The sequence below is a fragment of the Dendrobates tinctorius genome, unplaced genomic scaffold, assembly GCF_039654945.1.
Source record: "Dendrobates tinctorius isolate UK_male_01 unplaced genomic scaffold, ASM3965494v1 ptg000011l, whole genome shotgun sequence".
Taxonomy (NCBI): domain Eukaryota; kingdom Metazoa; phylum Chordata; class Amphibia; order Anura; family Dendrobatidae; genus Dendrobates; species Dendrobates tinctorius.
The window spans coordinates 7749503-7767626 of NW_027361679.1; the positions used below are offsets into that span (position 1 = coordinate 7749503).

Here is an 18124-nt window from a genome sequence, read left to right on the forward strand (position 1 = left end):
TATATTGGTAAATTACAGTTGTAGAGTTGTTCATAATTATCTAGTCAGAATAAGTGAGAATCGACACAACACAGAGTACTAAGATGCTCCAAAATTGTTGCATTATGGGGAATACAATTATGACAGGACCACTTTGAGAAATGGTCATAAATGTAGACGGATTTATGGTACTGTGGAAATTATTTTTTCGCTGATTTTTGCGATTACATGTTATACACAAGTTGGAGAATTCATTAAACCTTGCACTGTATAATACAATAGTCATATCCATTTTCCATGTAACCAGTACTTACTAAATGATCACACATGTTTCCTAATTCAGCTAATGCAATAAGCACAAATGCTGTAAGTGAGGACTCTGATTCTGTATAGCCACCCTAGAAAGACAAGAACACAACATGCATTTGGTAAAAATGTATTACTTGAAAGAGGGTTATCCAGCTTAAAAATTGTTTAATGCGCCTCCACTTCCCGCTTTAATTGACACAGGATAGAGCTTCCTGTGTTGGGATGTTACGCATGCTGTTTATCAAGGGGACAGCTCTCTTCTCTGTTCTCAGCTAATTCATGAACAAAGAATTGGGCTGTAGAGATGAGCCGATGACTTTGCATAACCCAAGTCCACGGACCAGGTCAGTGTCCTCTGGAAGTCCTTTAGTCTCTGGAACAACAGGCTCAGCTTATAATTAGCTGGCGGGACATCATCTGTGCGCTGCAAGCTGCACAGATGACATTGTAACAAGGTGGCACTGGGTGGTAGTCATGACTGAGTCTCTTAAACCCACAGTCCAGAAGAACCTCAGCCCCTTGCACAAGAAAAAGACAGGTGCGGTCCCAATCCTACAGTCAGCTACCTTCTTTCCATGCTCACTGCGGCCACTGAGAGTGAGGATCAAGGAAAAACATGACAGGCAGAGTTCTGCTCCAACAGAGAAAACTTTATTGTACATGAAATAACGCTTCCTGCTTAGTCCCTGCAGCTACTTGAGGCCAGTCAGTATCAGTGGCTCCCTCCCGAACTGGAGAGCTACAACAGTCTTTCTAATGACGGTCCTGGGGTCTGTCTACACTGCCTGGCAGACTAAGGCAGAGGTGTGCAGCAGCATTGTCCCGTTATCTGGGGCTCCTTCTGGTCCTGGCTGTGTGAAGCATCCTGCCATGGACAAGCCTGCCTGGGCACTGACTGGGAGACAGGAACTCCCTGTTCCTTTGAGGCTGCTAACCCAGCCCACTGAATTAACTCTTGCTATCCCTAATTTAACATGTTCATTACTACACAGTATATACAATACAAGGGCATAGGATAAAAGAGCATCACACATTACACATAGTATTAATAAAACAGTAAAATATAGGCAAACCTTCAGGGCATCGCATGGGGTACTCATGACCAGCATCTAGGAGAGAGGGAGCACTGAGGGTCCCCCCACCTCCTTACAACATTACGCCAGGCCAGCAAATGAAATGCTGCACCAGGGAACATGGAAGCTCAGAAAATTTGCACAGCCACTGTCCATGATCAGAGAACTTAGATCTTCACCATGGACCAGGGTTGCACAAAGCAATCCACTCTTCTCTAGTGGACTGGGTTTGTAACTAAACCAGTCAGTTTGCTTGAAGTGCAGCTGAATTTTAACTTCTGTTGCCTGGAAGCTACTGTGCAGTAATATACTAAAAAAAATCCATAATAATGACTGTTGCCATGGGCTCACTTAGGTTCCATATAAAAATGCATTTATCAGAAGAATTTCGCCCCCCAAACAGTTTATATGCACATGTAGCTCTGGCAAGTACAACCATAGCCAGTCGGTTCCCCCGTTGCCGATGAATTGCCTTTGAATCAACGATCAAATGATGCTGAAGTGCTTTCAGTGTGTGGAAGCACACCCCAAGCCTCTACTCTTCCCAGGTGTACTTCCTGCCCAGCGCCACCTTCTGCTTCACGGACAGCTCCTTTTGTTGTGTGACTTCATGCAAAGGAACTTACAGTCAAGCAGAAGAAAGTATGGATAGACTTTTCTTTGCAAGAGCTGTGTGTGCATATAAACAACCCAAGGATGAAAACCTGCTAAGAAAAGATCGGATAATGGATTTGCAGGATTCTAGTCTATTGTAGTCATGTCAGTAATCTGTCACCACTAGAAGGGAGGTCTGTGAATCTTATTACTTCTTTGCAAGCCCAACTCTTCTTTGGATTAGCCAAGGCTTGTGCAATGTCATGTGTATGTCCAAACACGCTAATGACATTGTACAAGCCCAGCTAATCAAGGAGATTCACAGGCCTCCCGCCCAGCGGTCACAGATTACTGAATTAACTAATGGACTCGAGTCCTGCAGATCAATACTCCCATCTCTACCGCTATTAGATTCCCTTTTAACTCTGGTTATTATAGCTGCCCTCTGTCAACTTTTCCCTGTGCTTCTTGAGGTGATTGACAGGTCCCTTGCTATTGAGAGACCTGTCAATCACATACAGCGATGCAGAAAAATGCTGACATGGGACTAGTTTCGTCTCCAGCTGTGGTCCCCAACCTGATCTTCCAACTATATGTTCTCTGAAACGCCACAGCATTTCAGAGAGATGATTCATGCTTCCCACTGCCCAGTTCCTTTATCATATTAGAGACCATATGCATTAATGGCTTTTATTGAATTCCTTTACATTGGTCAAAAGATTGAAAAAACAGAAATTCTGCCATTTAAAAAAAAGTAGAAGATTGCATTTTTTTTTTTTTTTTTTTTTAATATTTTTCAAAACTTTTTTCATTTTTTATCCATTTTTGTTTTAGGTCCCTTGTAGACTTATGTGTTCTATAAACTTTATTTTTACTGTAGTATATTGTGAAAATCACATTCTAAGATATCAGCCATTAACCAAGATGGCAGCCATAAGGGCCTTCAGAGGCCAATGGTGCCATGACAACCCATCGGCACCCAATGGTCAGTCATTTAAATACGGGTATAGGTAACTTACACCGGCATTTAAATGGTTAAATAGCAGTGATCGCATCATCTATCCTAATATAGTATAAATAAAAACGACATACCATGCAAAAAGCAACCCCTCACCCAGCACCATCGACTGACGAATGAAATGTTATGGACCTCGGAAAATAGTGACACAAGCAAAAAGTGTTTTCACCATTTTAACCACTTAAAGGGAATCTGTCACCTATTTTTTGGCATATAAGCTATGGCCACCACCATCAGGGGCTTATCTATAGCATTCTGTAATGCTGTAGATAAGCCCCCGATGTAACCTGAAAGAGAAGAAAAACGAGTTATATTATACTCACGCTAGGGTGGTCTGGGTCCGATGGGTGTCGCGGTCCGGGTACGGCGCCTCCCCTCTTCTAGCGATGACGTCCTCTTCTTTGCTGCCTGTTGTGGCTCCAGCGCAGGCGCACTGCTCTGCCCTGTTGAGGGCAGAGCAGAGTACTGCAGTGCACAGGCGCCGGACCAGGTCAGAGAGGTACGGCGACTGCGCACTGCAGTACTCTGCTCTGCCCTCAACAGGGCAGAGCAGTACACCTGCGCCAGAGCTGCGACGGGAAGCAAAGAAGAGGACAGCATCGTATGAAGATGAGAGGCGCCGTACCTGGACTGCGACACCCATCGGACCCAGACCGCCCCAGGGTGAGTATAATATAACTCGTTTTCCTTCTCTTTCAGGTTACATTGGGGGCTTATCTACAGCATTACAGACTGCTGTAGAAAAGCCCCTAATGGCGGTGGCCGCATTTTATATGCCAAAAAATAGGTGACAGATTCCTTTTAAATAAAGAAAAAAACAGTGCATTTTTGTTACTGCTGTAATCACACTGATCTGGAGAATCATATTACCAAGTTACTTTTACTCTATAATGAACTCTCTAAAAACAAAACAAAAAATAGACTATTTCACTGCACTCAGAATCTTTTCCTGTTTTCCAATACATTATATGGTAAAATTAATATTGTCAATCAAAAGTACAACTCGTCCCACAGAAAACAAGCTCCAACATGGCTTTATGGCTATGTCAACAAGTTGCGTTTTTGCTGCATTTTTTCCTGCAGGCAAAACCTGTTCTCTGGGCAGTAAACAAGCTGCTTACAAGAAGCAGGTTTTGCTATGTTTTTTTCTGCATTTTTCATGCTGATACAGTTTAGTTCCTCTTGCTTCTGAGTTTTCTGCACCAAAAACGGAGTAAAACCTGATACATGCGTTTTTGAACTTACTCATTGCTTTCTATCGATGAAAAAAAGCTGCAAAAATCTTAAAGAAGTGACATTCTGCAGTTTTCAAAAGCACAGCAGTTTTCCAATTCAGTCAGGAAAAAAAACAATGTGTGGATGAGACTTCTGAAATCTCATAGCTTTTGCTGGTACTGTAAATTGCAGCTCTGAATTTGCATTAAAAAAATGCAGCAAAAACGCCCAGTGTGAACATAGCCTATCAATGGAAAAATAAAACTGTTACGGGGCTTGGAAAAAGGGGAGGAAAAAATGAAAGTGCAAAAAATTAAAATCTCCATTTCGGGAAGTCTTGACTGTTTGCCATGGGCAACTGCTGCAATTCACCCCAGCAATAAATGTTGATAAATCACCCCAATGGTTTTCTGACGGAGGTTTCTTTGGGTGTTTTTTAGTTTTCACAGACATTTGGCATACGTCATCTGAACACATCGGTTTTGATTATCATTTATTTCTTCAGCACTGGTTAATGTCTTACCTGCATTGATTTTGCATACACAGTTCCAGGCTCCAAAAATTCACCATTTTGTTTTTGATTATTGACCAGCCATTGGGAACTTTGACATAGCATGTTTTTATCAACATCCAGTAAATTTGCATGTAAAGCCATTGAAAATATTTTTACTACATATGCGGTTAACCTGGAAGAAAAAGAAATTTTGATTCAGGAACATTGTGTGTTCTGGAGCTGTGCTCGCACCACGCACAGTGCGTATCCCATGTAACATACAACTGACTTCCTGCTGCAATGGCTAGAATTTGGATAACATTGGCCCAAGACATTGATCCCCTTAGTGACTGAGCAAATTTTGACCTTAATGACCAAGCCAAATTATTTATATCTGACCAGTGTCAATTTATGTGGTAATAACTCTGGATCGCTTCAACGGATCCCACTTGTTCTGACAATGTATTCTAGTGACATATTGTGCTTCATAATGGTAACAATTTTTCGATATAACTTGTGCTTATTTGCGCAAATATTGGAAATTTGGTGAAAATTTTCAAAATGTTGCAATTTTCAAAATTTTAATTCTTATCGCCTTAAATCAAAGGGGTATATCACACAAAATAGTTAATAAATAACATTTCCCACATGTCTACTTTACATCTACATCATTTTTGAAACTTTTTTTTCGCTAGAAAGTTAAAAGGGTTAAAAGTTGACCAGCAATTTCTCATTTTTCAACAAAATTTACAAAAATCATTTTTTTAGGGACCACATCACATTTAAAGTGACTTTTTGGGAGCCTATATGACAAAAAATATCCAAAAGTAATACCATTCTAAAAACTGCACCCCTCAAGGTGCTCAAAACCACATTCAAGAAGTTTCTGACGCTTCAAAGGAACTAAAGCAATGTGGATGGAAAAAATTAACATTTAACTTTCTCCTTCACCTCATTGGAGTACACAGCACCATGGGAACCTAACGGAACCTGAAAACCCATCTTTTCAGGAAAGCTTACAGCCTGCAATAACCATTCTGCCGCCTCACCACCGCCTGAGCTGCCGCCTCATCACCACCAGAGCTGTTGCACCCCCGACCTTCTGTCTCTTCCCCACTATCCCATAGAATTTAAGTCCGCAAGGACAGGGTCTTCTCCCCTCTGCACCAGTCTGTCATTGTAAATTTGTTTACTGTTAACGATGTCTATAACTTTGTATGTAACCCCTTCTCATGTACAGCACCATGAAATTAATGGCGCTATATAAATAAATAATAATAATGGGTGTATGCTGCTGCCACTAGAAGGCTGACACTAAGTGAATATATAAAAATTAACTCCTCCTCCTCTGCACTATACACCTACCAATGGCTCCAGCCGAACCAGTTCATGCTTAGTGTCCGTAGGAGGCACATGGGTCTGCTATTCAGACGACAATTTTATTTTTTATTCTATTTTCCATCTTTTTAAATATTTTTCCTTTTAATGGATTACAGGGGCGACGGATCCTTTCAGGGTTACGATCTCCCCCAACCAACATCAGGCGGGAACATGGAGTGTCACCTCCACATACCCCCTCATGCACCATTCACATGCCTGAGGTCGGTTCTAGGGGCAACGGGTACCTTCAGGGCACCGATCTCAATGCAACAACATATGGGAACATGGAGTGTCGCTTCCATGTAGCCCCTTCTGCAACCAGGCTTACTAATGCCGGACCAATAGCCCAGTTCCAGGGGGAGTTAACCCCTAGGATGTAAAGAGGCACTGATAGAGTCTGAGCGGCCCCCACTGCATCACCATTGATAGAACAGCGGTGATGGAAGGAGGCGGACGGTCCCTCTCCACATCCCTAAAAAAGAGATGGTGGATGGAGGGTTCCTACACCATAAACGCTACAGCACCTGACCTGCAGGCAAAGCAGTTAAGCTCTTCACTTCTTCAAAGGGCCTCCAGATAAGGATGGGTAGGCACCCAGGTCGGGCTCAGAAAGGGGGGCTCCTGTAGCGCACGCGTGGTTTCCCCAGTTTTCCTCCGAGTGCGTCACGGCCGGGGCAGAAAATTTAGTGCCCGGCTTTGGCTTCAGCTAGGCTGCAACCTGGAAGCTCCGCCCACTTGCTTGCATCATGCCGGCGGCTTTGCCCACCCTCTTGATGCTTCTTGTACAGAGCGAGACTGCCTTTTCCTGCTCCTAGCAGCCATCTTTTGCTTACTGGCCACCTCTCAGCCTCAAACACTGGGAGGATTTCACAGGGCCACAGGACCTGGGTAAGAGCAGTTCTGCAACACCTATTGACCCTTCTCTGCAGTATTTCACAGGGATTAGACACCACTTTCTCTATTTGGCCACTGAGTTAGAACATACTGGGGTACACCATGTTATCGTCCAAGACATCTAAGAGAGACACAAAAACACAGTGTTTTTTACTTCATGTACCTCCTTCCAGACTTCATTGCCATGGGGACAGAGTACTCCACTCTGCCAGGCCTGTGATCCCGAATGCATCAGGAGCCCTCTGCCGCTACTGAGCCAAGTGTACCTAGTCACCCTGAGTGGGCTTCGTCACTGTTGCAGTACATGGCTTCACTAGCTAAAGCGATTGGTCCCTCTAAGACCCCTCCTTGGGACGGGGCATTCGTCTGCCTGTCTTAGAGAGTTCCTCCATCACGCGGGAAACTTCGGCCTGCAGGAATCATTCTCAGTCAAAAGATACACAGGCATCTAGAAAACAGACCCATAGCATCTCCCAGGCTCTCTCGTGCCTCAGCATCCGTGAGCTCCGTTTCTTACTCCCCCTCACCAGGGGTTTGCAGCGATCAAGACTCTGAGTATGAGTCTGATGGGCCCCTCGACCTTGATTCGCCGGATTACCAGGCGACGTTGGATAGTCTCATAGAGGCAGACTTTGAGAGTTGATGAGGACTCTACCCCCACCCCGGATCATGCATTGTCCTTCAAAAGGACTAAACGTCCCCATAGGGTGTTTGCCAATTACCCAGAGTTTCAGGACATAGTTCGAGGGCATAGAGAGAGGCCGGACAAACGCTTCTCAGGTCAGAAGTCTCTTAAAGCGAGGTACCCTTTCTCACCGGATCTGCGTAAGCAGTGGGCAGAATCCCCTCCAGTTGATCCACCTGTATCCTGTTTGGCTTCCAAAACCCTTCTATCCTTACCACACAGATCTCATGGACCATCTGATAGAGAACCTTGCCCATTCAGTTTTTGAAGCCTCAGGCTCAGCACTCTCTCCCTCTTTCACTGCAACATGGGTAGCCAAAGCAATGGTCTCCTGGCAGATACTCTGTGCAGAACCATACAGGGTAGTGATCTTCCCCCGGAGGCAACCGATCTGCCCAATCAGATTGCTTTGGCCGGAGACTATTTGGTACACTCTTCTCTGGACACGGCTATCTGGGCTGCGCTTGCAGCCTCAAATGCTGTCTCTATTAGGCGGGCACTGTAGCAAAGGGAATGGCGAGTGGACTCTGCGTCCAAAAAGTTGCTAACCTCCCTGCCTTACCAGAGCAATCGTTTGTTCGGAGAGAAGCTGCATAAGCTTATCTCTGACGCCACAGGTCGGAATAGTAAATTCCTACCACAGCAGAAGGTTAAGCAACCTTTCGCCACTTGCAACAGTCTTGTTTCTGGTCCTTCTACAGCAATCCCGGTTGGTCCACTACAACCACCTCTTCCGGATTGGGGCCCTTCTCTCGTGGGGACAGAGGTCCCCAGGTTTCGTGTCAGACCAACCACTCGTGAGAGAGCCGACCTAAGCAATCCACATCTAAGGGATCCAGGTCCCATAGATTCTCGCCTAAATGACTTGTGGCATTATCCAGTCGACACCAGCAGAGTAGACGGCCGTCTACTCCATTTTCATCATGCCTGGCTCTCTTTTGTTCACGACAAATGGGTCAGGGACCTGGTATCCTTTGGGTACAAGATAGATTTTTCTTCCTGCCCTCCAACAAGGTTCTACCCCTCTCATCCTCCCAAAGCAAAGGCGAGGACATGGTCCTTTTCCCGGGCCATCGATTTGCTTCGTCAAGATGGGGTCATTATTCCAGACCAGAAAATGAGAGGTTTGAGGGGTTCTACTTGAACCTATTTGTGGTCCCGAAGAAGGATGGAACAGTGAGGCCCATCCTGGACCTAAAATTCCTAAAAAAATTTGTCAAGGTCCAACACTTCAGGATGGCGTCCCTCCCCTCTGTCATCTCCTCATTGGAGAAGTGGGAGTTCATAGGATCCATTGACATCCGGGATGCTTACCTTCACATCCCGATCTCCCCCCCTAATTATAAGTTCCTGCACTTCACTGTCCAAGAGGAACATTTCCAGTTCACAGCCGTGCCCTTCGACCTCGCTACCACTCCAAGAGTGTTCACGAAGGTCATGGTGGCCATCATGTTCATTTTGCACTCTCGGGGCATGGTCGTGTTGCCTTACCTAGAAGACCTTTTAATCAAGGGAACGTCTTTCCAAGCCTTCGTGGAGTGCATGCGTATCACTATGGATACTCTTTCTCGCCTTGGCTGGACGATAAACTTAAGCATGTCTTCCCCCGTTCCAGCTCAGCAGATATCCTTTTTAGGTATGACCCTGTGTTGGGAGTCAGATTTCTGCGGTTAATATGCAGGAATCCAGACCCTCACATTCTGCAGTCTCCTGCTCATTATCTACTGCAGAGGAGATTGCAGAAGAGATTGCCTTGCAGCAGATCTCTCCAGAGGCTAAGTTCTTCCATCTGCCTTCTGAGCATGCTCATGAGACGGTTTCCCATTGGGGATCTGGAGTCATGTGCTCAGGTCCCGCTCCAGATCTCATTGGTCCATCTCGGAGGTCTGGAAGCTTACGGAAGGTCCCGGCTGCTATAAAAAGTGCGCATGGCCGTTCCGCCATGCGCTAGTATAGTCATACTTGCTGCTGTGTGTTTGTTGATGGATGCATGATCTGGTGAATGACTCATTTGAAACCCCTACCCTTTGATATTACGACTGTGTGAGGGATTGAGTTACCACCAGTACCAGCGCCAGCGCGCTATTGTTCCATTACCAAAGCTGCTAGCGTCCAACATCGCGCTTGCGCTATAGCGGTGTCATCCAGCGGCAGTATCCACGCCGCGCTGCTTTAGCAGCCCTTTGAGCGTTTGCGGCTGCGGTGCTATATTCTCTGATATCAACTGTAGGTCTAGAAGGATTTAGTACCCCCATCTTGGACTACTCCTGTGACCTTTTACCGTCCTGTGTGTATTCTACCTGAAGCCTGTGTCACAAACAGGTTCAGTGTTTTGTGTTTTTTGTTACGGTACCTCTGGGTGTGAACAGAGCCCGTCCTGCACACTCCGGGTGAAGTTTAACCCATGTGCATAATCGCCATATTGTCTCTGCCACCATCTAGCAGCGGTTATATCACCTACTGCACGGTGGACCCCGAGCGGCGAACGCACTTTATTTATATTTTTATTTAGTGCGTTCCGACGTTCGTAACACCCTGGACACTTTCCAGGGGTTCGTGATTCTCCCTTGAAACAAGGTCTTAGCCCTTCAACAGGGAGCCCGGGCACTTTGTCATCCTTATCGTCACTCCATCCGCTTCGGCATGGGGGTCTTGGGCAAGATGGAGGTGGCAATGGAAGCTGTTCCCTTCGCCCAGCTACACCTCCACCCTCTGCAGCATGTGCTTCTGGCAGTCTGGGACAGGAACCCATTCTCCCTCGACCAACAGTGCTGTCTGTCCCCGCAGATCAAGAATGTGCTCAGGTGATAAACGTTGCATTCCTCCCTCATCCAGGGGAAATCCTTTCTCCTGGTTCATGGGCTGGTAGTCACTACCGACGCCAGTCTCCTCAGCTGGAGAGCTGTCTTCCATCACCAAACTGCCCAGGGGCGCTGGTGACCTCATGAATCGCGCCTTCCAATCAACGTCCTGGAGATCCAGGTGATCTGGTTGTCCCTGCGGCATTTCCATTGTGACCCCCCCCCACCTGAGTTCAATCGGACAATGCCACGGTTGTAGCATATATCACCATCAAGGGGGTACCCACAGCAGGACAGCAATGCGCGAGGTGGAACATATCTTCCGGTGGGCTGAGAGAAACCACTCAGTCATCTCGGCAGTTCACATCCCGGGTTTGGAAAACTGGGCAGCAGACTTCCTCAGCCGTTAGGGCCTCGCCTCGGGAGAGTGGTCTCTTCATCCGGAGGTCTTCCAACAGATTTGTCATCGCTGGGGGACTCCGGACGTGGATCTGATGGCATCAAGACTAAACGTCAAGATGCCAGAGTTCATAGCTCGGTCCCGGGATCCAGAAGCCACCGTGGCGTCAGTTTCATCTTCCGTACATGTTTCCCCCACTTCTGTTACTCCTGAGGGTCATCAGGAAGATCAAGACGGAGAGAGTCCCAGTGATCCTGGTTGCTCCTGACTGGCCACGCCAGGCGTGGTATGCAGAGTTGGAGCAACTCGTTGTCGACGTCCCCTGGTGACTACTGGATCATCCGGACTTATTCTTCCGGGGTCCAATTTGCCACCAGAACGCAAGGGCCCTGTGTTTAACGGCATGGCCATTGAATCCTGGGTCCTAACCCAAGCTGGGTACTCCAAAGAGGTAGTTTCCACCATGATTAGCGCTCGGAAGCCTGTATCGGTGCGTATCTATCACCACACCTGGAAAACTATTTTTGTATGGTGTAGAGACCACGGTCATCCTCCTCTTGTTTTCTCCTTCCCCACCATATTGGAGTTTCTTCATTTGTGTCCTGTCTAGGGCTTAGTTCCCTCAAAGTTCAGGTTTCAGCTTTATCTGTTTTATTCCAGCACAGGATCGCTTCCAAACTGCAGGTGAGGACTTACATTCAGGGGGTCTTCCATATGGCACCTCCCTATAGAATGCTCTTGGATGCCTTGGACCTTAACTTGGTCCTGGGTGTTCTACAGTAGACTCCCTTCGAACCACTGCGGAACATTTTGCTAACCCACCTTTCATGGAAGGTCGCTTTCCTTGTCACGGTGACATCAATCAGGCAGGTTTCAGAGCTGGCCGCTCTGTCCTGTCGAGCTCCTTTTCTAATATTCTACCAGGACAAGGTGGTTCTCAGGCCGTTTCCATACTTGTCCAAAGTGGTCTCCTCCTTTCACCTTAACGAGGACATTGTCCTGACCTCGTTTTGCCCGGCACCAGTACACCGGGTTGAAAGGGCTCTTCACACTGGATCTGGTGAGAGCTCTCAGAAGGTACGTCTCACGGATGGCGCCTTTCAGTCAGATGGATGCGTTGTTAGTCCTTCCTGAGAGTCACAGGAACGGACTAGACGCTTCAAAGTCTACAATAGCCAGGTAGATATGCTTGGTTGTTCAAAAGTCTTACAATGATTCTTTTCCTGCTCAGCTCTTTCCCAAACACTGGCACAGACATCCACACCAATTCAGCCACCAGGAAATGCAACTGGTTGGCGGACACCATTTGAATGATTGGTTCTTTTCTCGAACTGGCAACATCTGGTTAGCAAATCTGAAACTAGTCTTAAGGCATAGTGGTCACTTGTACCCCTTGTCCATCAAACAGCGAATGCATTGTCCATTAAACTTAGCCCAGGTAATGGGTCTATCAGAAACAATATCCTCAGAGCCTTCACCATTTCTGAAGTGTGGGACCTCATGGTGAGCTCCTCGAGCTTGGGGAATGTTACTTTAACGGACACCCCCTCCTCCTTCTTTCTTCATTTAGGCAATCTCGTGAGATGTGCCCCCTTTTAGCTGCACATCCAACATTACACTACATGTTTTTCTGATGGGTGACGGGTGCAAGGCGGTGGGGCATGAGGGAGGTTGCATTCATGATCCGACTTCTCTTCATATCTGGTCGCAGGGCCAGGCATGGTGATGTCAGGGTGGGTTCCATTAATACTACATAATTTGCCTCTAATGTCCCGGATCTCTTAGTGTAGCTTCCGGGTCCAGTCAGGCTCCTTATTTGTGGTTCTAGAGGTGGCCACTTCATGCCTCCACACCATACATGACAGGACCCCAAGCTCCAGGAAGCTCGAGTTGGGGTTAGAGCGTAGGAGCCCTTTTAGAACCTGATGTTGGTAAGTGTCTCTCAGTTCAGCCACCAGTTGATCCCACAGCAGCTCATTTAGTGGAACCAGCTCCTTGTATCCTTGGTTTGGGCTTCGTGGTGATGTGGGCCATCATTTCGTGTACTGGCACCCACCCTGTCTGTTGCACTAGCCCAGGACAACCCCTGTATCGTTTGTCAGTGCTGAAAGCAACAGCCCGGCTCACTCATACCTCCCATTCACCACCATAGACGTCCACCCCAGAGCGGAGTTTTCGCACTCATCTTCGGTGCTTGAAAGACAGCGGGTGTCTTCCATACCTGGTATTATGAGGGCTGGGCCTAGTCTCTTTGACTGGTGTCATCTGGACTCTGGGTCTTGATCAGCGTAGGTCTGGTCTTTGGGACTTGACTGGCGGCGTCTGAATTCTGGAACACGTCTGGAGCCACCTGAGTTCTGCTTCCAGGCATACCCCAACCCACTGATTCGCACCTAATGTCATGGCCAGGTGCACCAGCCTCAGCATCTTCCTCAACACAAGTCCTGACCATACCTTGTCTAGGTGATAAATCTCCTCCTATTTTTGCATTCTGAACTTTTCTTGGAAGAAAGTGCCTCATCGAGGTCACCTGACCCGGTGTTTCATCCAAACTTGTCTCTCTGGAAACTCCCTCTTTCGGACGGTTCTCAGTGTTTCGTTTGGACAGTAAATGGCAGAGCTCATGCACAAATGCAGCACAGCACTGGGGATTCTCGTTCTTTAAGCCACATTCTCCTACAAAGGCACAAACCAAACCATTAGCCATCTGTGGCCAACAACAAGGAGTCCTGGATTCGAGGCCACTCAGGGTACAACTGGCACAACATGGAGCTTCAAACATCTGACACAAGAGATTTTGGGCCTTTCATCCATTCGATTAGTGCAATTTTATATTGATGGTACACGGACCTCAGCCAAAGTTGAGGCTCGCAGGCCGCAGACACTGCTCTCTCCCTCCTTAAGTTGATTCCGTGGGCATCCTTGGCTTAGATGAGGACAACATGTCAGTCCCACAGATAGCCAATGATTTGTTCCAACCACGCAACAGTTGTCATCTTTAATCTAGCTTGTGCTTTCCCTGCATCACTTGAATCTTCCAATGGCAAGGCTTGATACCACCAACTTCGCCACAGTGATCTTGCAGTCCTTGCTCTAAATTTTTAGAGGGTCATCGTGCGGTCTTCACTCCATATTTTTAGAGGATCGTCATACAGCCCTTGCTCCAAATTTTTAGATGGTAATCATACGGTCCTTGTTCCAAATTTTTAGAGGGTCATCAGGTGGCCCTTGCTCTTAGTTTTTCCAAGGTATGTATGATGCCCTTGTTCATAGTTTTTACAGGATGTGTATGGCGCATACCTCAACAATTCTCTTACATACATCAATATATACCCCCCAGGGACAATTGCTTTTCAGCCCTTACACTTAGTACATAGGCTTTAGCAGTCTAGGAGTCCCACTCCTTAGAAATGGAAACATGTTTTTGGAGGCCCTCCTTTATGCTTCCAGGGAATATTGCAGTTCCTTACTTCTAATTTTTGGCAACCCCTACATGTGCATTTATGATTGTAGATTACAGAATGTGTATAAAGCCCTACTTTATTGTAGATTATAAGCTCTTACGAGCAGGGTCGTCTTATTTTGCTTTAATTATTGTATTTTCAACATTGTTACTTATGACTTGTTTATGAACTGTTAAACTGTAAAGTGCTGTGGAATATGTTTTCACTATATAAAGATTATTATTATTATTACTTTATGTCTAATACACGGTGTATCGGAATTCCTCTTTCTTCTAATTTTTGGCCGTTCTTAACAGGGAAAAGAAAATACGGCATGTAACCCTGAAAAGGACTTTTGGTTTTAGGTTACAGCAGCAGTACTTAGTGCAAAGGCTTTACCAATCCAGGAGTCCCATTCCTTACAATTGGCAAAAAATTACAGAAATCTCATGCACACCATTCCTTTTTTACTGACTGAAATGAAAAACTGCTGCAGTTATGAAAGAAGCATCATGACGATTCTTTCAGCATTTTTGCAGCTTTTTACACTATTGAAAGCAATGAGGCTGGGATCACACATGCAAGGAATATGGCCGAGTCTCGCATGTTAATACCCGGCACTGCCACCGGCACTCGGGAGTGGAGCGTGCTATGAGGGCGCACGCTCCGATCCGAATGCCGGTGGCAGTGCCAGGTATTAACATGCGAGACTCGGCTTTATTCCTCGCATGTGTGATCCCGGCCTGAGAAGGTGCAAAAAAGCAGCAAAAAACGCTATGTGTGAACATAACCTAAGTGGAAGGATGGAGCGCTTCTTTTCCTGTTTTTAGTTTTGCATTATAATCAAGTCATTATACAAGAAAGAATGTTTCCTAATTTTTTTTTCCGTAAAATCCATTTTATCTTTGGTTATTGATGTTTTATTGTCATTCCATAAAAGTGGTATAATACTCTGACGACATTGTTCACAGCAGCAACCTGGGAGTCAAAGATGCTTCCAGGCTAGTGATGAGGAGCGTGCTCAAGTAAAGTGTTATCCGAGCATGCTCGAGTGCTAATAGAGCATCTTTGGCATGCTCTAATACTATGTCTGAGTCGCCGTGGCTGCATGTCTCGAGGCTGTTCGACAGCCACTACACATGTAGGGATTGCCTAGGAAACAGCCAATGAGACATGCAGCCATGGTGCAGCCATGGTGACTGAAATATAGTATTAGAAGCACATCAAAGATGCTCTATTACCATTCGGGTATGCTCGGATAACACCTTATTCAAGCATGCTCGCTCATCACTAGTCCAAGCATCTTCCCTATGCAGTTCTTATTCCATTTGAACGCTGTTTCCATCCATTTCAGCAATTTTCATGTCTCCCAGCCCTCTTGGTAGGGTCTGCCGGAAAAATGCTCAAGTTTCCCATTGAGTTCTATTATACTCGTCATTCAAATCGAGCCCGTCTGAGCTTCCGACCAGCTTGATTCGACTAAGGAATGCTCGCTCATCACTACTCTCTATCAAAAATACCTCTGGACCAAGGAGTTCCAATGGAAGTTCAGCTGAATAGTAAGCCACTGCGGTTGACATCGGCACAACTCCATTGCCCACCACATTCTGGCAACCTATGTGTATGACCTCCTGATGGCTAGGTTACTTTTCATCAGCAATTCAAAGCTGAATAGAAAACAGCTAAAAATTCAGTTCTTACCATGTGCTTTTCTGAAAAGAATTCCCAGATAAATGAGATAACTGTTTCAGATAACCTGTTTGAAAGAAAAACAGTTATTATAGGTTGTCTTTTAAAACTATGATAGTTTTAACTGACTCCATCATTGACTAAACTCAAAATTCTTATATACTGCAAATGAGCTCATACAGAGACTTTGTAACCTTTCTAACTTCTACAACACCCCCGTAGCCCACAAGTTTTCACCTTCATGACCAGGCCAATTTTTCAATTCTGACCAGGGTCACTTTATGTGGTAATAACTCTGGAATGCTTCAACAGACTCCTGTGATTCTGATTTTTCATGACATGTTGTACTTCATGTTAGTGGTAAATTTTGGTTGATATGATTTGCATTAATGAAAATACTGATAATTTGAAAAAAAAAATAATAATTTTATAAATTTCAAACTTTTAATTTTTGTTCTCTTAAACATATAGTTATACCACACAAAATAGTTAAGAAATAATATTTACCAAAATTCAACTGCATATCAGCATCATTTTTGAAACATCATTTTTTTTTGTTAGGAAGTTAGAAGGGTTGAAAGTTTATCAGCAATTTCTCATTTTTACAGCAAAATTTACAAAACCATTTTTTAGGGACCACATCACATTTCAAGTGACTTTGAAGGGCCTACCTATGTGATAGAAAATACACGAAAGTGGCACTATTTTAAAATCTACACCCCTCAATGTCCTCATAACCACATTAAAGAAGTTTATGAATCCTCTAGGGCAGCGTTTCCCAAACTCCAGTCTTCACAACTCCCAACATGTCATGTTTTCAGGATTTCCTTAGTATTTCACAGGTGATGGGAAATATCATCAAGGCATCAGGAATTCTCTTACATGTGTAACACTATGGAAAACCTGAAAACATGACCTGTTGGGGTCCGCGAGGACTGGAGTTTGGGAACCACTGCTCTAGGGGCTTCACAGGAATGAAAGCAATGTGGAAGGTAAAAAAAATGAAAATTTTACTTTTTCCTGCAAAAATTTTGTTTGAGCCCCAAATTTTGCATTTTCAAAAGGGTAACATAAGAAAATATAATAATAATAATAATAAATTTTATTTTTATAGCGCCGACATATTCCGCAGCACTTTACATTTTAGAGGGGATTTGTACAGACAATAGACATTACAGCATAACAATAATCACATACAGTAGATTATAACAAATACCAAGAGGAAAGTGGGCCCTGCTCACAAGCTTACAGTCTATGAGGAAAGAGGTAGACACGAAAGGTGGGTGGTAACTAGTGTTGAGCATTCCGATACCGCAAGTTTTTCAATATCGGAAGTCGGCATCGGAATCGGAAGTTCAAAGTTGATTGACAGCCTGACGTCATCATGATGCGCGGTGTGTGCGCATCATGATGCGCCGTCATTTCGGGCCTTCCGGAGGTCTCTGCCGGCCTGCCGGGGGGCTGTGCCGGCCTGCCGGGGGGCTGTGTGGACTGCCCGGGGTCTGTACCGGCCTGCCGGGGGGCTGTGCCGGCCTGCCGGTGGTCTGTGCACCCTGTGGGGGTCTGTACCGGCCTGCCGGGGGGCTGTGCCGGCCTGCCGGTGGTCTGTGCACCCTGTGGGGGTCTGTACCGGCCTGCCGGGGGGCTGTGCCGGCCTGCCGGTGGTCTGTGCACCCTGTGGGGGGCTGTGCCGGCCTGCCGGGGGGCTGTGCCGGCCTGCCGGGGGGCTGTGCTGATGTCCGGGGGTCTGTGCAAGCATCGTCCGATGGGACTACAAGTCCCATCTGGCGATGCCTGCTACCATGACAGTGATTGACACATTAGCCAATGATGGGACAGTAGTAGTCCCATCATCCTGCTAATGTGTTAAATGTTAAAAAAAATAAAAATAAAAAAATACTACATACATACTACATGCATGCTACATACATACTACATGCTACATACATACTACATACATACTACATACATACTACATACATAACACATATATACTACATACATACTACATACATACTACATATATACTACATGCATGCTAGTGAGACTAGGGACTTTTTTTTTTAAGTGGCGGAGGAATACAGTGCGGAAGGATACCTACCTTCCGTCATTGGATTCCTGCAGCCCGTAGAGAAAGGCAGCAACAGCTGA

At 45.7% G+C, this 18124-nt stretch overlaps 1 protein-coding gene across 2 annotated transcripts in view; it reads right to left on the bottom strand.

Annotated features, from left to right (window-relative positions):
• LOC141100922 (venom factor-like) overlaps positions 1–18124 on the bottom strand; it is a 481958-nt gene that overhangs the window by 133885 nt on the left and 329949 nt on the right. For both annotated transcript variants that reach the window (XM_073589703.1, XM_073589701.1), the window contains exons 25-27: positions 15986–16040; positions 4712–4874; positions 294–377 (exon numbers count right to left, since the gene is read on the bottom strand). In XM_073589703.1, the coding sequence (XP_073445804.1) occupies positions 294–377; positions 4712–4874; positions 15986–16040 (302 nt within the window). The remainder of the gene's footprint in view (positions 1–293; positions 378–4711; positions 4875–15985; positions 16041–18124) is intronic.